The 19,179-nt window shown below is 45.5% G+C and overlaps 1 protein-coding gene across 1 annotated transcript in view; it reads left to right on the forward strand.

Moving 5' to 3' along the window:
* GLB1L2 (galactosidase beta 1 like 2) overlaps window positions 1-19,179 on the forward strand; it is a 77,927-nt gene that overhangs the window by 40,833 nt on the left and 17,915 nt on the right. Inside the window, exons 8-14 of the mRNA XM_061593009.1 lie at window positions 5,686-5,750; window positions 10,678-10,762; window positions 12,024-12,161; window positions 14,483-14,563; window positions 15,713-15,819; window positions 17,252-17,398; window positions 18,765-18,836. Coding sequence (XP_061448993.1) covers window positions 5,686-5,750; window positions 10,678-10,762; window positions 12,024-12,161; window positions 14,483-14,563; window positions 15,713-15,819; window positions 17,252-17,398; window positions 18,765-18,836 — 695 coding nt within the window. The remainder of the gene's footprint in view (window positions 1-5,685; window positions 5,751-10,677; window positions 10,763-12,023; window positions 12,162-14,482; window positions 14,564-15,712; window positions 15,820-17,251; window positions 17,399-18,764; window positions 18,837-19,179) is intronic.

Raw genomic sequence — 19,179 nt, forward strand, 5'->3', positions numbered from 1 at the left:
CTCACAGGTCTAAGGGTGGAAGTATTCACACAGTGCTCCTTCCGAAGAATCAGTTGTCCTGGGTGCTTCCAAGTGGCAGTTTATTGTGAACTTGTGCTGCTCAGGCATGCAAGCTGTTCACAGTGACTGCATGACACTTTGCTCTTCGAAACACGATCCCATATTATTCTCCCCATTTAATCCAGATTTACTGTTTCTGCTTCCCTATCCCTCTTTTTACTTTCTGGGTTTTTCTCAAGAATGGTAAGTCCAGATTAAACAGGGGAAATAATATGGGACAGCATTTTGAAGAGAGTGACGTTGCTTGGACTCTGTGGAAATCTTGCATGCACGAACAGTACCGAGTCCACATTACACTTTTGTGTGGAAATGCCCCCTGTGGTGCTAGCTTCATCAATTGCTGGGCTTCAGAGTCTCCAGTGTGGACCTAGGAAGCTGCCTTCTCCCAAGTCAGACCCTTTGCCCATCTAGCTGGACGTTGTCGGTACTGACTGACAGTGGCTGTCAGGCTGGGAGTCTCTGCCAGCACTACTTGGAGATGCTGGTGATTGAACCTGGGACTTTTTGCATGCAAGGCATGTGCTTTACCACTGAGCCACAGCCTTTCCCTCTCAGACTCCTTTTCCTTTCTAGGGAGAATGAAACTGCCTCCCTCTCCTATTGTTGCAAATATTTATTCATCAATTTTAAAAAAAGATGTATACCCCACCCCTTATAATTTGAGAAAACGTCTTAGGCAACTTAACACAAGTTAAAATAAAAACAAGGTTTATAGATCATTTCTTCAGAAATAGTTTAAACTGTGAGCAGCTCATTTCCATTTGTTAGAACAACCTTGTAACATTAAGAATTTGGTTGCCTGTGTTTGGTTGTTTTCCTCTTCCCTCCCCGTCCCTTTTTCCTTTTGTGTCATGTCTTTTTATAGTGTCAAGCCTGAAGACAGGTACTGTGTTGTTTGTATTGATTTGAAAGCCACTTTGGGAGCTTCTCCAGTTGAAGAGCAGGTTATAGATGCTAGGAATTAATGAATAAAATGTCGGCATCAGTAATAACTCTAAACTAAACAAAACATAGCCTGTAAAACTCATTAAGTTGAGGACCAAGTGAACAGCCCTAGGGAGAACATTCCAAAGTCAGGGAATCGTCCCAGATCTCTTCTTGATCGTCCCAGAGTGCAGGACATGGAATAATGGGCTCAAGTTGCAGGAAGCCAGATTTTGACTGAACATCAGGAAAAAAATCCTAACTGTTAAGAGAGGTACAACAATGGAACCAATTACCTACGGAGATGGTGGGCTTTCCAAAACTGGAGGCAGCTGGACAGCCACCTGTCGGATTTGTTTTTAGTTAGATTCCTGATTGAGCACGGGGTTGGACTCGATGGCCTTATAGGCCCCTTCCAACTCCACGATTCTATGGTTCTTTGATTGATCATTTGCAATCCCTTCCATTAATTAAATTTTTGTAAAAAAATCTAGAAACCCTTATTGTGTCATTTGCACTTTTAACATCCAAAATCCAAGCCCAGATCACTCAACCTTTCTCTGGAATAGGCTGGTAGACTATTGCATTCAGGCCAGGCTTGGTACCTTCTCATTAAATGATAGAACTTCCCAGCCTTGTCCACATGGGGTCGCTCTCTCCCTGCCAGTGGGAGATGGGGAACGGGAGGGAGCATCTGAGCTCCATTCTGCCTCTTGCGCAATGGTGTTTATTGCCCGTGAGTGCTCTCATTCTCTTCTTTGGAGCTGTCTTCTCCGTCTGGCTTGTATGATGAGGAGAGTGCCTTGATCCCAGCTTGTGCCTTGGATGTCACAACAATCTGCTCATTAGAGTCAACATGTCAAGTAATCAGGAGTGTGGAATAACTAGGGCTCTGAGTGATGTTGCAACAGCGGAGGCAAAGTGGCGGTGAGAACATACAAAGAGTGGAGGTAATAAAATGCATGCTTGGAAGAGGAGGGGCACCGGTCTCTGCTCACCTGCAGGAAGCAAAGTATGCTGGTTTCATTGATCCAGGGGCAGTTGCACCTCTGCTGCCACCACCACCCCGGGTGATTCCCATTGGCCCTGTGGAATTTGCAGACAAGGCCATCTGTGGATAGAGCCCCTAGTTTCTAAACCTGAGCAGTGCCTGATTGCCATCAAAATCAGCTTTCATAGCAATAAGCATTTTCTGGTTATTTTTAAACAGCAAGCTGCTAGTCCTTTGTGGTTTCTCTACACAAGAAGCCATTTTGTGTCCAACACTGCCCATATGACCATTATATATATGAAGCTGCCTTATGGATCAGACTTTTAGTGCATCTAAGCCAGGGCTACCTATTCTAAGTGTCAATGGCTCTCTACACCAAGTGTGGGAACCCTTTGGCTTTCCAGATGCTGCTGAACTACAACTCCCCATCAGCCCCAGCAAGCATGCCTAATGGCCAGGGCCAACTACATCTGGAAAGCCACAGGTTCTCCATCCTTGCTGTAGAGCGTTGCCTGTTTTGTCCCACTTTCAGTCCCACCTGGGGACCACCTCAAGTCAGCTGCACACTCTAGAAGAGCCGCAGAGTCATTTAAGGGGTAGTCGCCCTTCCTCCGGTTCGCTCAAGTCTTAACATTGATCCTGGAGAGTCAGGCTGGAAGGTTTGTGTTTGGGATGCATTTCTTTTATAATGGCACAACCAAGGGTGTGTGGCTTCTGTTCATGCATTCTGAACAAGTCACACCCACTATATGTGGGATGCAATATACAGGAGGATGGCATAGGTCAGAGTGCATGCTTTGCAGGTGAAAGGTTCCAGGTTCCAGGTTCAATCGCTGGCTTCTCCAGTTAAAAGATTTCAAGTAGCAGGGCTGCAAAAAAGAACTGAGCTGAGACTGGCTCAATGTGGTCCATGGGTGGTCCTAAAAGTGGGGCAAACAGGGCAAGGCTCTAGAGCAAGGATGGGGAACCTATGGCCCCCCAGATGTTGTTGAACTCCAATTACTGTCATCCTTGACCGTTGGCTGTCCTTGCTGGGGCTGATGGGAGTTCGGAGTCCTACAATATCTGAAGTCTCATCTCTGCTTTAGAGTTCACAGCAGTGTATCTGTCTCTTAAGTTCTTCTTGCCTTCTGAACCAATAAGAACATCTGAAGCAGCCTCATCCTCAATTGGGCCATGGACCATCTGGCCTGGTGTTGCTTACCCTTGACGGCAGCAGCTGTCCAAGGCCTAGAGGGGCCTTTCCCAGCTCTGCCAACTTCCTGGGTCGGGACCTCAGACTCCCTGCGTGCCGGGCACTTGCTCTACCGCTGAGCTATGGCCCCTCTCTCCTGCTATCCCCTCTCCTATTTCCTAACAGACCGAGAATCCCAATGCCATCATCTGGGTCACATCTGCACCATACCTTTAAAGCATATGGCTTCCCCCCGCCACAGAATCCTGGGAATTGTAGTTTACCCCTCACAGAGCTACAATTCCCAGCACCCTTAACAAACCATATACTTCAAATGTATGGTATGCATGTGGCCCTGATCTTCCTTTTTTTCCGCCTACGTGTCCATCTTGCCAGGTACTCAGGGCGCCAGCAGTTCTTGTCCTTATTCCCTCTTGGGTCACCTCAGCTGCCTCAAGCCAACCTGCTTTGAGAAATAACCTGTGGGTCTTCCTGCACGCGAGTATTGTGCACCCTTTACGTTTGGTGGAGCAGCTCAGTGTGCATCGGAAACTATCTTGAACTGTGTGAGCTGGCTCAGGGAGAAGACAGGCGTGCAATTCCAAAGGGTGGTAGACCTGGTGCAAACACGCATCTGCTGCACTCCAGCATTTGTAGGGAACCCATAGCAAGACCTCTTCCACTATTCTTGGGGCATGGTGCGGAACCTTTTTTCTGCTGAGGGCCGCCTTCCCGTGGGGGTATATCTGGCAGGGACTGTATGCCAGCAGTGGGTGCAACAAGTCAGCAGTTAGTTGATTTGGCAGTTCTATGCAACGAACCCGTTTGTCCCCCAAAATCGGGCATTTTGCAGTAAAGAAAGTGATGGGGAAATGCCCTGGAAAGTGCGGGCTAACGCTTGCTTGATGCAACATCATATGACCTCCCCACAAAGCAATTCTGAATGAATGCTCAGTCTCCTGCTGCCGTCGTCTAACCCCTCTCCCAAAATTTGTGCAAGCTCATCAGGACGGGTGCTCGATGAACAGGTCTTCTGGAAGCAACCCGGGAGAGCTGGCCACTTTGCTCAGATGGCAGTTTTGTGCCCACTTCCTTCTGCTCGCCTTCCCGTAGAGGCGGGAGAAGCTCCTGTGGCGAGCAGATATCCCCGCAGCTAGAGCCCAGCCACTGGAGACGGGTGGGGACTGGACTGGAGTGGATGCGAGTTCATATGCTAATGGGCTGCTTTGGTGTGCAGCTTTTCATCTCAGCATCCCTAATTGCTCTGCAGGTGGTCATTAAGCCTTGTGGCATCCTCTTCCACCACCACCCTGAACATTTTAAGCTAGAAGTATAAGGACTTAGCTACGCTACGGAGTCAAAGTGGCTTAATAGTAATTTTCTCTCCATAAGCAAACCCTGCCAGCTGTATATGGGGGGGCATTCTATAGCAGAATTGCCAGTGTCTTTACCAAATTATGGATGTGGTAATCAGTTCTAGGCCTACTCAGAGCAGACCTATTGTAGTTAATAGACACAACTCTGAGTAGGACTTAGGCCTCATCTGCACTGTACATTTAAAGCGGTATTATATCACGTTAAACAGTCCTGGCTTCCCCCAGAGAATCCTGGGAACTATAGTTTGTTAAAGGTGCTGAGAGTTGTTAGCAGACCCCTGTTTCCCCCACAGAGTTATTGTTCCCAGAGTGGTTTAACAGTCAATCCTCCTTCCCAGGGAACTCTGGGAATTGTAGTTCTGTGAGGGGAATAGGGGTCTCCTAGGAACTCTCAACCCCCTTAACAAACTACACTTCCCAGGATGTTTGGAAGAAGCCACGACTGTTTGAAGTGGTGCAATCCTGCTTTAAATGCACAGTGCAGATGGGGCTTTAGTTGAACACAACCCTGTAATTGGTAGGATACATAGTAGTGGCAGAGAGGAAGAGAGTAAACAGGAATAAAATGGAATTTATGTGTTTTATTTATCTTCTTATATCGCACCGTTTTTCCATCATGGAACCCAAGGCAGCCGACAGGTGGCTCCTGGGCAGTCTTCCATCCAGGCACTGTCCCGACCCAAACCCACTTAGCTTCAGCAGGGTGGTGGCCTCACGTGCCTTCAGATCGCTCAGGTGGAGGACGTTTCATGCTTGCTTAATGATCTCCAATGGGAGGTTTTTGTGGGCTGGTTCACACAGGCACATCGTCTGCCACTCAGCCAAGCACAATGTCAAGTGGTGACTGGCATGCGTGAATCTTGATCCCGCTGGCATGCATGATCCCCTCAGACCCCATGGTTTTTGGATCACATTTCCCTCTGCTGGTCAACAAGTGCATAGTGATCAAGTGATGCACGTCCATGTGTCAACCAAGGGTGGTAGAACGTGTGCATGATGCAGCCTGGGCAGAATTCCATCCTGTGGTGAAATGCTGGCGGCCAACCCAAGTGTCTGGGCTAGGCTGGGAAGTGCTTTTGAACGGAAGGTGGATTCATGTTCTATTTAAGCCTAAGTGAAATCTCTTTTCTCTCTCTCTTCCCCCTACCCCACTCCCTTAGCTCTGGCCACTGTTAACTTTCAGAAGATGGACCCAGGTGTCCTGCTCTACCTCGACACAATGCAGGTAAGGAGGAAGCTTCCCAAAGGTAGACCTGCTGTCCCAATGTCCTTGTCATATGCCGTGCCGTCTGCTCATGGCTCTGAAAAAGAGAAATGGGGAAGTACCAAATGCAGGAAAAGAAGGGAGGAAGCCTCCTGGTGCATATTGAGCACAATATGCTTCGAATATAAATCCTCCTTCAGCTGCACTCTTTAGGAGCCAGGGTTGGACTAGGACCCAGGAGACCACGGTCCAAATCCCCACTCAGCAATGAAGCTTGCTGGGTGATCTTGGACCAGTCACAATCTCTCAGCCTCCCCTACTTCACAGGGTCGTTGTGATGATAAAATGAAGAGGGAGGAGAATCATGTAAACCACCCTGAGCTCCGAGGAAAGATGGGATATTAATGTAAGAATAATAAGTAAAATAAGTAGCACTTGTGACGAGTGTGAGTCTTTGGTCTCCAAGAAGCTTTTTTGGTTGTGCCTAAGAGTGCCCCTGAAGAAGCTGATTGTGTCCTTTAAAGCCTTAAACCAGGCGTGAGGAATCTCAGACCCAGGGGTCCAATGCAGCCCTCCTGGCCTCTCTGTCAGGCCTTCTGATGCACCTCCAGGTCATGGTCCTCACCAGCTGCACCCCATACCCCTTTTGAGTGCTTTTGTCTGGCTGGACTTTATCCCTGAGCTGCGATGATGTCTCTTGCGTGCCTTTATTTATTTATTTAAAATATTTCTATCCCGCCCTTCTACGCTACAATAGGGCACTCAGGGCGGCTACAATAAAATCGCACACATATATAATAAAATACACAATAAAAACACAAAACATTACAGTAAATTAAAATGCATAAAGTATTATTAAAATACATAAAATGCATTATGCGTACACGTACAAACATACATACATGTATATACGTGCATGCACATATAAGAAAGTGAGAATAAAAGAACTTAAAAGATAAGAATAAAAGATTATTGCTTCCAACACTCCATTAAAACTGATTTAAGAGCTGGGTGCCCGAGCTGTTCAGTGTTCGACCTGGAGATGGGATACCTGTGCTCAGATCCTCACTTTGGTTCAAGGAAAATTGGACCAAAATTGGGCAGGCTTTCTTCTCCATCCCCAATTTTCCTCTGTTTAAAAAAGGGAACAGTCCCCCACCCCATGAGGAAGACACCACACCAGACAAAGCACTTTGTGACCTAAAAAAGGCAGAAGATCTTGATTTGTAAAAGCCAGTTCCCATCATTCTGTACATCATTTCCCAACATTCTGTCACACTTTTTAGCATGGCCAAGAAACAAAATCTAGGCTAGATTTCATTTTCATTTTCTTCCACCCCAGTGGGTGCATCCATTGACTATTCTCTGGTGAAAAATGCTGGCTGTTGAAGTAATGGTGAAGATAAAAGCTATTCTCTACTGACACTGGTTAGTTTTGTTTTTACCAACATGAGTTCCAAAAGCTGTTTGTTTCCAGGGGGGTTTCTGTGAGCACACGTGCATGAAATGTACCTCTAAGGCAGAGGTAGCCAAGATGGTGCCTTCCAGATTTGATTGGACTACAACTCCCATCATCCCCAGTCAGCATGGTCAGTGGTCAAGGATGGTGGGAGTTGTGGTGCAGCTTCCACATTGGCTACCCCTGCTCTAAGCTCTGAGCACATAGAGATCTACTTGCATGCATTCACAGACATATCCACACACCTTGATCCTTGCAATATGCAAGGCCTCTGTCATCACCACAAACAGGAGCCCATGGGGCATGAGATGCATCAGGGTGGTAGGCAGCAGATACGTTTGTGCCCCTTTTGAGCTGTTTGGACAGCAAGGGGAGTCTGATCTGTGTCCCTCTTGAGTGGCACAGGAGAAACACAGTAGGAATGCAGAGCACCAGCCTGTTCACAGTTGATTGGCTTTGTCACAAAGCCACCAGCAAGGTGTGATTAAATCATTCCCTTTTCCTGACTCGGATCTCCGGCATGAGGCCTGTGCTTGTCTATCCTTTTTACCGCTTAACGTATTTGAATGACTGGTAATTCCTTTTCTAATATTGAGAGATCGATTAAGCAATTAAAGGCAACAAGACTTGGCAGGAGGAAGCCTAGCAATGTGATTTCTGTTTTCTGGCTGGTGGGTCCTAGTCTGCTTTTAGAGGGGAGGAGGGTATAAGGGGTGGGGAGGAGGCAGAGAGGACTGTTCCAAAGCCTGCCGCTGATGAACAAGCTCTCTTGTATTATAGGCTGCAGTTTAATAATTCCAGCCCCAGATTTCTCTACTCCCTTTATTTCTTCCATTCAGTTCAGTTCATTGTCTTAGCCACAGAACGTGACAGTCCTTGCCATGATTGATCTACAACAAGGGGAAAGCCAGGATGGTGCAGGATATTTTATTTATATATTTTACGAATTTATAAAACACTCAACTTGGAAGATCCAAACAAGAGTACATAAAAATATAAAATAGAGTCAATAATTAAAAACAAAATTGCAAAGTACAATTAAAATCCTTTATAGCAGATCGTATTGGCTGCAAACTAGAACGATCAATTTGCTGGGGAAAGCCAGAGTTTCTCAACGGGCATCTAAAGCACAAATTAGTAGGTGCCTGTCTAATTGTCAAGACAACAGAGTTCCATAATGCTGGTGCAACCATACTGAAGGTCCTGTTGCCGGTAGTCAAGAGGCTAAATGCACTAATAGGAAAAAGAATCCCTTTGCGGTTTAAAAATGTACCTATAGCCAACAAATATTTCTATCAAATTTTAAAAGCAGGGAAATTGGGCAGTTATAGTGAATATAGGGGAGCAGGAGACCTGATCTCTCTGAGATATTGTATTGCCCTACAAATTTGTCAAAATTTGGGTTGGTCTTTCACAGTCCAATCTACTTCCTGTGTAGCTTGGAAGAAATTGGTAACGTGCATCTGAGCATACGGTGAGTAGTGGCAACACCTGCAAACAGCCGAAATAAGAGAATCAAGACGTGCTTTGCTGATCTTGTTTTAGCAGGGAAGAAGCAACAATATTAAGACAGTTGATATAGTTCAGATTCTCACTTTAAATATATTTACTTTGCAATTTTAGTGATGTTTCCTATAGTAAATCATTTTCTTTTGCTTCTGTTTCTGTGAATGTGAAGTATAGTACAACTTTGCATAATGTACACTACAAAAACTACAAAAACGATTGTGGAATAATGGCACTGTCTATTCTACAGAATAGTCTCCAGTGCACATGAGGAGTGTCTCAGTTTGCACAAAATAAAACAGTGGGAGGTGAAATATATTCTAGCAAATTTCTAGGTGTGCTTCTATGTTTTTAATTGACTATGCCCACCTTTCCTTAAATGGAGTGGTTTAAGCATAGCAGGCTGAACACATTATCTTGGGTAAGCCAAGTTTGTTTTTTCCAACAGCTAGAATCATTGCTTAAGAAGCATCTGCTGGCAAGAAGGGCGGGATATAAATAGATAGATAGATAGATAGATAGATAGATAGATAGATAGATAGATAGATAGATAGATAGATAGATAGATAGATAGATAGATAGATAGATAGATAGATAGATAGATAAAGTAAATGCACCCAAAATAGAATTAAAACATACCCTCCAGTTTGAAACACAAAAGGCTGTCTTCACCATCATATATGACATTGGCCAATAAAAAGGCTTTGAAATTAATGAAAATAAATTTGACACAGATTTATGGAACTTCAGGGCTAAATCCACTGCATATTGACTTTTTGGAGTGGTGTTGCTGTGTAACCAGTGTTATGTCGAGGGAAGGGCTATAGCTCAGTGGCAGAGTATGTACTTTGCAGGCAGAAGGTCCCAAGTTCAATCCTCAACATCTCCTGGGACGGCTGGGCAAGAACTCCATATGGAACACTGGAGAGCCGCTGCCAATCAGCGCAGACAATACTGAGCCTGATAAACCAATGGCCTAACTCAGTATAAGACAGCTTCCTATATTCCTGCGCATATCCGTGTTTTCCCCCTCAAACCAGGCAGAGTCAAGGTTCCTATTCTTTTGCCTTAAGCCTGTTGAGCGTGCTTCTTGGATTTACCAATGAAATACAGTCCTATGAAGCGGTAAAAACCACAAAACAACAACAGCAGAGTCAGCAGCTAAAAACCAATAAAATAATGTTTTCAAAGTATGGAAGAAGAGGGTCAGCTTTGCCAGGTGGCATTCTTGTTATCCTTTAGGTGTCAGGCAATCATATGTAGGGAGAGCATTTCACAGTGTTGGTGCCACCACAGAAAAGGCTCCCTCACTCTCCAGCCACTGCCCCCTTATCCTCCCAATGAGCCATGTATTTCACGATGTGTGTTTCAAACCCTTAAATCTGTGGGATCAGCCAATTCACACAAGGGTTTCCATCGCAGCCTTGCAGAAGTTTCTTCAGCTCGCAAGCTGATACCGAACATAGCAAGCAGCCTTATACAGAGGTCGACCAACTTAGAAGGGCCCAGGTACGACCCGCAGCATCTCCAGTGGCAGGGCCGGGAAAGGACACTGCTCAAGGCCCAGGAAAGCCACAGCTAGCCTGAGCAAACAGGCTCATAACATGGTCTCATAAGATACCGTGCCTTACCTAATATTTGTATCCAAATGAGGCAAATACATTTTTCTGGATTTTTTTTTTGTTAACTGCCCTTCATCAAAAGGTTCCAGAGAGCTGTACAAAAGTGTGAATAAAAACTAATTCAGCCACAACCTATTAAGTGCAATTTAAAATCTGCAAATATATGTAATAAAACACAAGAAGACAAAATCTAGTTAAAACAAACAAACTAAAGGGCAAATTAAAATGAGCAAAAATCATTTTAAAAAATGCTCTGTTACTAAAACGCCTGTGCGAAAAGAAAGATCTTCTGGCACCAAAAAGCTTGTACTGTCTCCTAGAGAGAGGCATTCAGTTGATCTTGTGTTTTTACCTTTTACAGGACAACATGCCAAAGATGGTGATGGAATACTGGACTGGATGGTTTGATAGCTGGGGAGGACCTCATAATGTCTTTGATGCAGATGGTGAGTCGCTGTTCTGCCCCGCTTGCTTGCTTGACTTCACCCCCACTTATTTCTTTAGGTGTAGAGAAAGGTCAAATACAGGAAAAAGTGAAGAAAAATCCACATTATAAAACACCGCAATTAACAATGAAATAGGACATCCTCCTAAGCATTGGAATAAAATATTTCACATGAAAATCAACTTCAAAAATACATTGAAAATTCCACATTTTAGAACATAATTAGCAGCAAAAGAAAATATCCCCTTCCTCTATGATCCTCTGTGCTGCTGCCATCCATTATCCACCCTCCTCTGTCCCAGTGTTTTTCCCAGCCCCAAGCCAGCAGCAGGGGGTAGATCCTTCCACAGGTCCTCCACAGCACTGCCCTGCGTAAACCGGGGGAATACTTGCATATATTCCAAATGTACGCATCTCTAAAACATTGCTCATTGCTTAGCACCACTGCAGAATGTAACAGCTTGACCTCTTATTTAAACTTCATCCTTGTGAGATGAAGCGGGTGACTCCCGGGGGGGGGGGAATGCCTACTTGGTGGTGGCTCATTTGTGGACCTCCCACTCCTTATCTCAGAGCTAGGCCAAACACGGTGCCCTGCAGATGTTGTCGGACACCCAACTCTCATCAGCCCCGGCCACCATAACCGGCAGGGAGGGATGATGCAAGTTGCAGTCCGCCAACATCTGTAGAGCCGCTGGTTTCCCACCCCTGCCTTATCTGTTTGCCAGGCACTGATGCGATGGGTTTTAGGGACCAGGTGAAAAGAAGTTACATTTTTAGTGGTTTTGAATAGCTTTTCAGTGACTCTCGTGGTTGTGAGGCTGCTTTTTAATTGGTACGTGCTGCCATTTTCATTTGCTTCTCTTCAGTTTTAGTTTGTCTTAATGCTATGCTATAAGCTGCCGTGAGAATCTTGTATTGAAAGGTGGGTGTAAAAAGCTTTAATAAAATTAACATTTTATTTTTCTACAGATGCTTAAACTGAACAGGGAAGGTGAAATCTTTTCCCAAGAGGAACGGATTTTGGGGGGAAGTGGGGTTGTTAGTCTGTTTGTTGCTGTAGGGATTGTTTTTGCCAAACGCTTTAGTAGAAAATGTGTGTTGTTACCAGGCATGAATTGGGCTTGCCAGGCAGTGTCATATTGCAGAAGGGACTCCCCTGATCCAAATGTCTCCATGGGCACCTGTTATTTGTACTGTAACAATACGTTCCGGCAATTGCTAGTTCTGAGGCGCTCTAAACCTTCCGCTTCTCTTTACAGAAATGGTGAGAAACGTTGAAAAAGTCATCAAAGCGGGAGCATCCATCAACCTCTACATGTTCCACGGTGGCACTAACTTTGGCTTCATGAATGGTGCTCTGCATTTTGACCAGTACAAAGCAACCATCACTAGCTACGGTAAGGTTACATTGGCCAACTTGAACCACTTGGACAGATAGAAAGGCCGGATGTTTTTTAAATGAATAAATAAATGCCTAAAATAAAATAGCCAATCCTATGGGCCAGGGCCATAGCTCAGTGGCAGGTAAAGACTTCAGAGATGCACTGCCTGTTGGAATTGTCCAGAGGTGGTTAACTTTTGGCTCTCCATATGCTGCTGACTACAGCTCTCATTGTCATTCACCATGCTGGCTGGGGCTGATAGGAGTTGCAGCCCAGTAACATTTGGAGGGCCACAGATTCCCCACCCCTGAAGTGGACAGTCCTGGGCTAGCTGGACCAGTGACCTGGCTAAATATGCGTCATACGTTCAGCTTTCCCCCCCTTTGCTTTACAAAAGGTGTGGGGAATGCATGGCTATCCAGGTGTTGTTGGACTGTTCCTCCCATCATCCCTGACCATTGGCCTTCCTGGCTGGGGCTGATGGGAGTTGGAGACCATCAGCCTCTGGAGAGCCAGAGGTTCCCCATCCCTCTTTTACAGAAATGGAAATTCCCAGGTTGCCAACTTCCATACCAGACACAAGGCATGCTTCCAGAGGGCGTTTGTTGTGGGATCAGTGCTCATAGAATCATAGAGTTGGAAGGGACCTATAAGGCCGTCGAGGCCAACCCCCTGCTCAATGCAGGCAAAGCATATGCTCCACATGTATGTTTTTTTCTCCCAGCATCCATAAAACATGGTTGGCATCAAAATGCAAACCTGTATTCCCCTCCCCCCCATTTTAAGATTAAAAAAGAATTGATGCCAACAACCCATTTGCGTTACCTGTTCATAATATGAAGCCCTTGCCTGGAAGTCAGTCAGGCATCTATTTGGCCCCTGTGATAACAGGATACTGGACTAGATGGACCATTGGCCTGATCCAGCAGGGCTCTTCTTATGCTTTACACCAGCTCAGATTATTTGCTCTTTCAGCCCAGCAGTGCCTGCTCTGGCTGGCAGTGGTTCTGCAGTATTGGTGGCAGAGGTTTCTCGTGCCCCCCCCCCCAATCATCTGCTCCTTGTTGCTTTTAAGGGAGACGCCAAGGGAAGTGAACTGGGATCTTTGTACATGCAAAGCATGCGCTCTTCCACTGAGCCCCCATAGCACTGAGATGCAGCCCCTCCCCTGAGATTCATTCCACAAGTGTGTGTTTCATTCCCTACTCCCACTTACACAGTCATTTTAATGATGTGCGGAGGAGGGATTTATTCATTTATTTAATTTGCTAGTCACTTTTCTCCACAAAAGTGAACCCAAAGCGACTTACAGCCAATAAACTATCCGCATAAATTCCTATAAAGCTTGATTTCTACTAAGAAGGAGGTAGAAAAGCTACCTCAACTGGAAGTTCAGGACAATATTATTTTTTAAGCCAGTGCTAGTCAGACACAAAACAATGAGAAACGTACATTGATAGTTTTGGTGTTGCAGAAATTACCACGCAAAGGAGGCTGAGTATGCCTACTGACTGTTCTATTATTTATTTATTCAGGCAGTTTCTATACTGCTTAATATACTTGTGTAGCTTTTTTTAAAAAAAAAACCACACACCACCAAAACCAAATATACAATAAGACCATCAATACAAACGACTAAGAACAACGGTAAAATGTGCAGGAATGCAACAGACCTGGAGCCCTTTGGGCAAGCGGAGCACTGCCCCATTAAGCTCAGTCCGCCCTCAGCCAGTCCCCTGCTTGTCTGCTTTTCTTACATAAACCAGTCCAGGTGGTGGCACTGCCTGTCAACTTCCTCCTCCTCCTCCTTAGTCTCAGCGTTGCCCTTGTAGAATTGAGCAGGGAAGAGGACAGAGACAAAACAAGAATGAGTTGGCTCTGCCTGTCATTGGCTCTGGCTCCACCTACTGTTGGGCTTCCTGCCTTCCGCCCCACCAGTTCCAACAGGCATCAGCTACCACTGCCATAAAAAGCATTCAAACATACTAAAGACAGGGTCTAGCTTTGACAAACAGGGAAAGCTTGGAAAACAGACGGTAACGATGGAGGCATCATCATCAAGGCAGCATTATACTGTGCCATGTTACCAGCAGCTGCTTGGGTGATCCGATACAGAGGAGGACAAGGATCTTGAACCTTTAATAGGTGGCCAGAAAGCTAAGCAGAGACGGAGCAGGGAAAACCTCTTATTTCCACCAAGCGACGCGGTTCAGTTTTGGGTAAAGATGCAGGGATCCATTTGGGAGGGGTGAGCTGCCCTGGTTAAGTAGGGTTGCTCGGAGTTCCTTCTGGGTTGGCTGTTTTCCCCTTTGACCACTGCCACCTTTGTTTCCCAGACTATGATGCTGTGCTGACAGAGTCTGGAGACTACACCTCCAAGTTTTTCAAATTGCGTGAACTTTTTACTGGCATTGCAGGTAATTATGTGAACGTGGGGGGCAGGCAGGGAGGACACCTTTCTTTGTTCTTTCTAAGTGCCAGTCGGTGCCACAGGAGCAGAGCTTGAAAATTCCTGCTGCTCCCCATGTAGCGACATCCTGTCAATTAGCCAGGAGCATTTTCTGGAGCACAAAGAAGGACAAGGGAGGGGGAGGGAGGGTGTCTTGCGATGGAAATGGTCTTTTCAGCTGGCTTCACAGCAGCAGGGAAGGTGCACACACTAATAACAGTGTCTGACTGCCGGGGAAACGTTCCACGCCAGGAAACTTAAAACACATGCAAATTGGAAAGAGAGAAATTTTTTTTCCTATTGGTTTTTGGGACTCTCGTCAACAAATAAATGTACTGCTTTTATTTTCTCCACCAATCTCAGTCCTGTGGGCAAGCAGTTCCTTTGATTCTGGTTCAAGGCAGAATTGCAGTTGAAAGACAGGCCCTGAGACAGTACTGAGCCAAAACTGCTTATTTAGTTGTATGTTCATTTTTGTGATTGCTTTCCTTTTTTAAAAGTGCCTCTCTTTTCCTGCTTATATATTTTTGTCCATAGATATGCATTGTGTTGATGCTGTCAGGCACCCTTTTGTTGCCCTGGCGGCTGCTGCTGCTACTTACTGTTGTTGCTTCTTCCTGGTGCCATCTTCATTTTTCTTTTTCTCTTCCCTCAGTGTTTCTCTCCCTCGTTTGCCCTCATTACCCTTTCACTTGATTGGCTGCAGTGACCCATGTGACTTTTTGACGGTGGTGGCAGAACTGCAGGTACCATGTCTGAGCCCTTAACCCCACAAGGATGCCCATAAACATGTGAGGTCACCACAGCCTATTAGATTAAAGGGCATTGAGGGCAAAGGAGGCCAGGAAGACTAAGGACGATGGAGGAGGAGACACAGTCAATGGGGAAACAAAAGGGTGCTGAACTGCACTGAGAAATCAGAAACGTTTTGAGAAAGATGTTTATTTGTTTGCATATTAGTTCAGATTGGGATATAAGCTTATTTCAAAGCCAGTAGCTTTCTGGGGCACTTGAGAACTCTCCTACTGGGAGAAAGGGCAGGATATAAATCTAATAAATAAAATAAATAATAAGCACTTTCTTCCTTCCTTTCTTCCTTTCTTTCTTTCTTTCTAAGATGTGCCTCATCCTCTACCTCCCATCATTTCAAACAAGGCATCGTATGGGGCCATCCTGATGCAGCAGTATATTTCCCTATGGGAGGTGCTGCCAAGTCTGGTAGAGGTAGGTACTGCACCTCTTTTCCAGTGGTGGTGTTGGGAGAAGAACCAGCCCCTAACCATGACCCTGTTTATCATGAAAGGTGCAAGAATCAACATGGTGTGAGTCCATGGCCTTCTGGCCTTCAGAGCTGGTGTTGTTCAACAGAGCGTGGTGTGTTCGCACTGGTTGGGAAAGACTTCCCATTGGGAAAGGACTTGAGATTGGTTCACAACATCCATGCTTAACACTTGTCTATTGTTGCATCCAATGACAACTTGCATACAAGGGTGTGTGTACCCAATATAGGCATGTGAGTCATTGCTTGATGTTATAGCTGGCAAGGCTCAGAAGCTGTTTGCTGGGTGTGGCAAAGCTGCTTTGCTAGCTTCCCAGAAGGTGGGTTACTGTCGCTTACTAGTAGGTGCAAGGCAGTGGGGAGGTCAGCAAGGTGCAAACACACTGGCAGAGTCAATCCAGCTCCGCCCCACTTGGCGAGCTGCTTTTGGTAAGGCTTAAACATCCATGCATGAGCCTGTTCTAAATTTTTTCACTGTTGAAATGGAGTCCTTCCTTTCCACACACTCTGAACTGCACACACAAAAGCAAGTTGCTAGGGATGGATTCCTCAATGGCAGGTTTGTGGCCTTCTGCAAGTGGGGCTGTGCTCGTCCTGATCCTGTGACCTGCCTCTCCCTTTCCCTGTCCAAGGCTCCCCAGAAAGTTTGTTTGGCCACCTGTAACTTCAGGCACACCCAGTCCCCTTTGGAGCACACACATACAGACACACACTATGTACTGTACTGGGACTTTTGGTACCAGCATTATCAGTGTGAGAATGACTTTTTTTGTGTCTGATGCCCATTGAGAAGGCCCCTGGCAATTCATTTCCCACTAAAGATTCTAGGACTTGTAGTCCTAGCCTGGTGAGAAAAGGCACTGGCAGAGACTGTGAAGCTCCCACCTCTGCTTTCTCCACGTCCCACGATAAGTTTCCAGGGAGCCTTGCAGAGAGGGGAGGTGGTAACAGCAGAGATGGGCACTTTGCAAGCCTTTGCTTGGGACCTGCATGAAGACTTGACCCTTTTCAATGTGACCAGAAGCATGCTTGTGCATCCCTAATAGCTGGTAGGGTGCTTGTGTGGAGTTCAGAAAAAAACGGTTAATTTTTCCAACTCTTGCCGTGCTGAACTTGGAACGAGCCCTTCTCTTCCCCAGTGTTTCCCAAGAAAGAACCAGGTTATTTTACACTGCATGAACAAGAAGTTGACACCGGTCCCCTCTTTGTGTATTCGTGCTCCTCGCTTGATGACTGCAATATCAAGTGATGGCTTGCATGGGTGAATGCTAACTTGAGAAAGAGAGAGAGATTCTGTCCCATAGAACTGAACGGAACCTACTCCTGAATAAAACATGCTTAGGATTGTGTCGTAAGTTTGCAACTTCTGCTTCGCAGCCCATGAAGTCCGAGCATCCCATTAACATGGAGAACCTTCCGGTGAACAACGGCAACGGGCAAGGCTATGGATATACACTGTACGAGACAGTCATACCTGGCGGAGGACAGCTGGATTCCCATAACCATGTCCGGGACAGAGCACAGGTGGAAAATGCAGCAGAATTGAGTTAAAAAGCCTATCTTGGGGTTTGGGTAGTAGAAATGTAGACCATCTTTGTTAAATGAGCAAATGGAATGCAACCTTCATGTAAATAACAGTACAAAAGTTACTAGCCAACCAAAAAAAAACAAATCTAGCCCACTGTGGGTTGGAAGAGGAAGGATGGAGAAGTCTGCCCCTCTTCTAGTATTTTTCCTAGTTTCTTTCCAGTCCCATGAATACGTTGCATGTGTGCATTAATAAGTGCATTCTGTTCCGTTTTTGTGTCAGTCTGTGATTTTAAAAGAAAAACATCAGCATGAAAATTCATATTTAAAAACGTTTTCATCGCTCTATTTAGAATTCCAGGATGGTGTACAATCAGTCAGGTCCATTGAAACATGCACACACAATAATGAAACAGCAGACATTAGTGGAATCCTTGGAAGTTGCACAGGTTTTAAATGCCTGGGTGAAAAGAAATGTTTTAAGCTGGTGCCAAAAAGATTGCAATGTAGGAGCCAGCCAGGGAAGCCTCATTAGAGCATTCCATATATGGAGCATCTGTCTATGTATCTATCTAATCTATCTATCTAAAGAGATTTATTACCTGCCCTTCACCCTAATGTCCTGGCGCAAGTTACAACCATATGATCATGCAACATTAAAATCCACTTAAATAATTTTTAAAAACCAAAGCATATCCATCAAACAACACAGGTGGACCCACAAAAATCGCACAAATCGTAGCTGTCGAAGGCCAGGGAAAAGAGGTGTGTCTTCAGAAAACGATAAGAACCATGTAGTGAGGAGGCTTGACACGCCTCTGTGGGGAGGGAGTTGTACATTTTGGAAGCTGGCATAGAGAATGCCCTCCAATGGGCCACCATCCCCTGTGGTTCCGAAGATGGCAAAATTACCAAGAGGGCACCTTCTGCTGATACTAACACCTGAGAGGCTCTGTAGGAAAAGAGGGGTTGTCCGTCAGATATTTCCTTGGTTTTTGTACAGCGTACCTCAGATAAAGACACCTGAAGAAGGGTTTCAGCAGAAGATCTTAACACACAGGCAGGTTGATATGGGAAGAGGTATTTTAGATGACAGTGGATTGACAGATGAAGCTATCTAAACACAACTATTGATGCTGAATAGTCTGGATTCTTAAGTAAAGGTGTTTCCTCCTATTTATAAGTGCTCTTTAAATGATTATACCAATAAGCTTACTGTCAAAGCTTGGAAGAGACCCCAGCAATCCCAGTTCCCACCAGGGATTCCTGATTCTCTCTTGCTCCCGCCAGCCCCTAAATCCCCCTCTAATCCTCTGGCTTTTCGTGATTGACAAATGAGGCTCTGGCTGTTTCTCTCCCGCAGGTGTTTGTTAATACGCTGCATATTGGCTACCTTGATTACACTGAACAGCACTTGCAAATTCCTAATGGACAGGTAAGCAGTTGGAAGTATGAAGTGTGAGTTGCAGGCAGTCGCACCATCTGTATCTCTTTCCCAAACATTCTCTGTGCTGGGGAATCTCTCTGCCATCAGGTCAGATCAGGCTAGTGGTGGATCAGGATCTGTGCTAGGAGGGGAAGATGGAGTAGCCAAAGCAAAAGGCTGGCTGAAACAGTGTGCCCATGCCACACAGTCTTATACTTGTTTGCTGAGCAGTGTGGCCCTCTGGATTGCATCCAGTGTTAGTCCTACTTAGAACAGACCCATTAAAATTGATGGATATAACTGATTTGGGTATATTAATTTCAGTGGGTCTACTCTTGAACTTAGTTGGCTA

Source organism: Rhineura floridana, chromosome 12, assembly GCF_030035675.1.
Source record: "Rhineura floridana isolate rRhiFlo1 chromosome 12, rRhiFlo1.hap2, whole genome shotgun sequence".
NCBI lineage: Eukaryota > Metazoa > Chordata > Lepidosauria > Squamata > Rhineuridae > Rhineura > Rhineura floridana.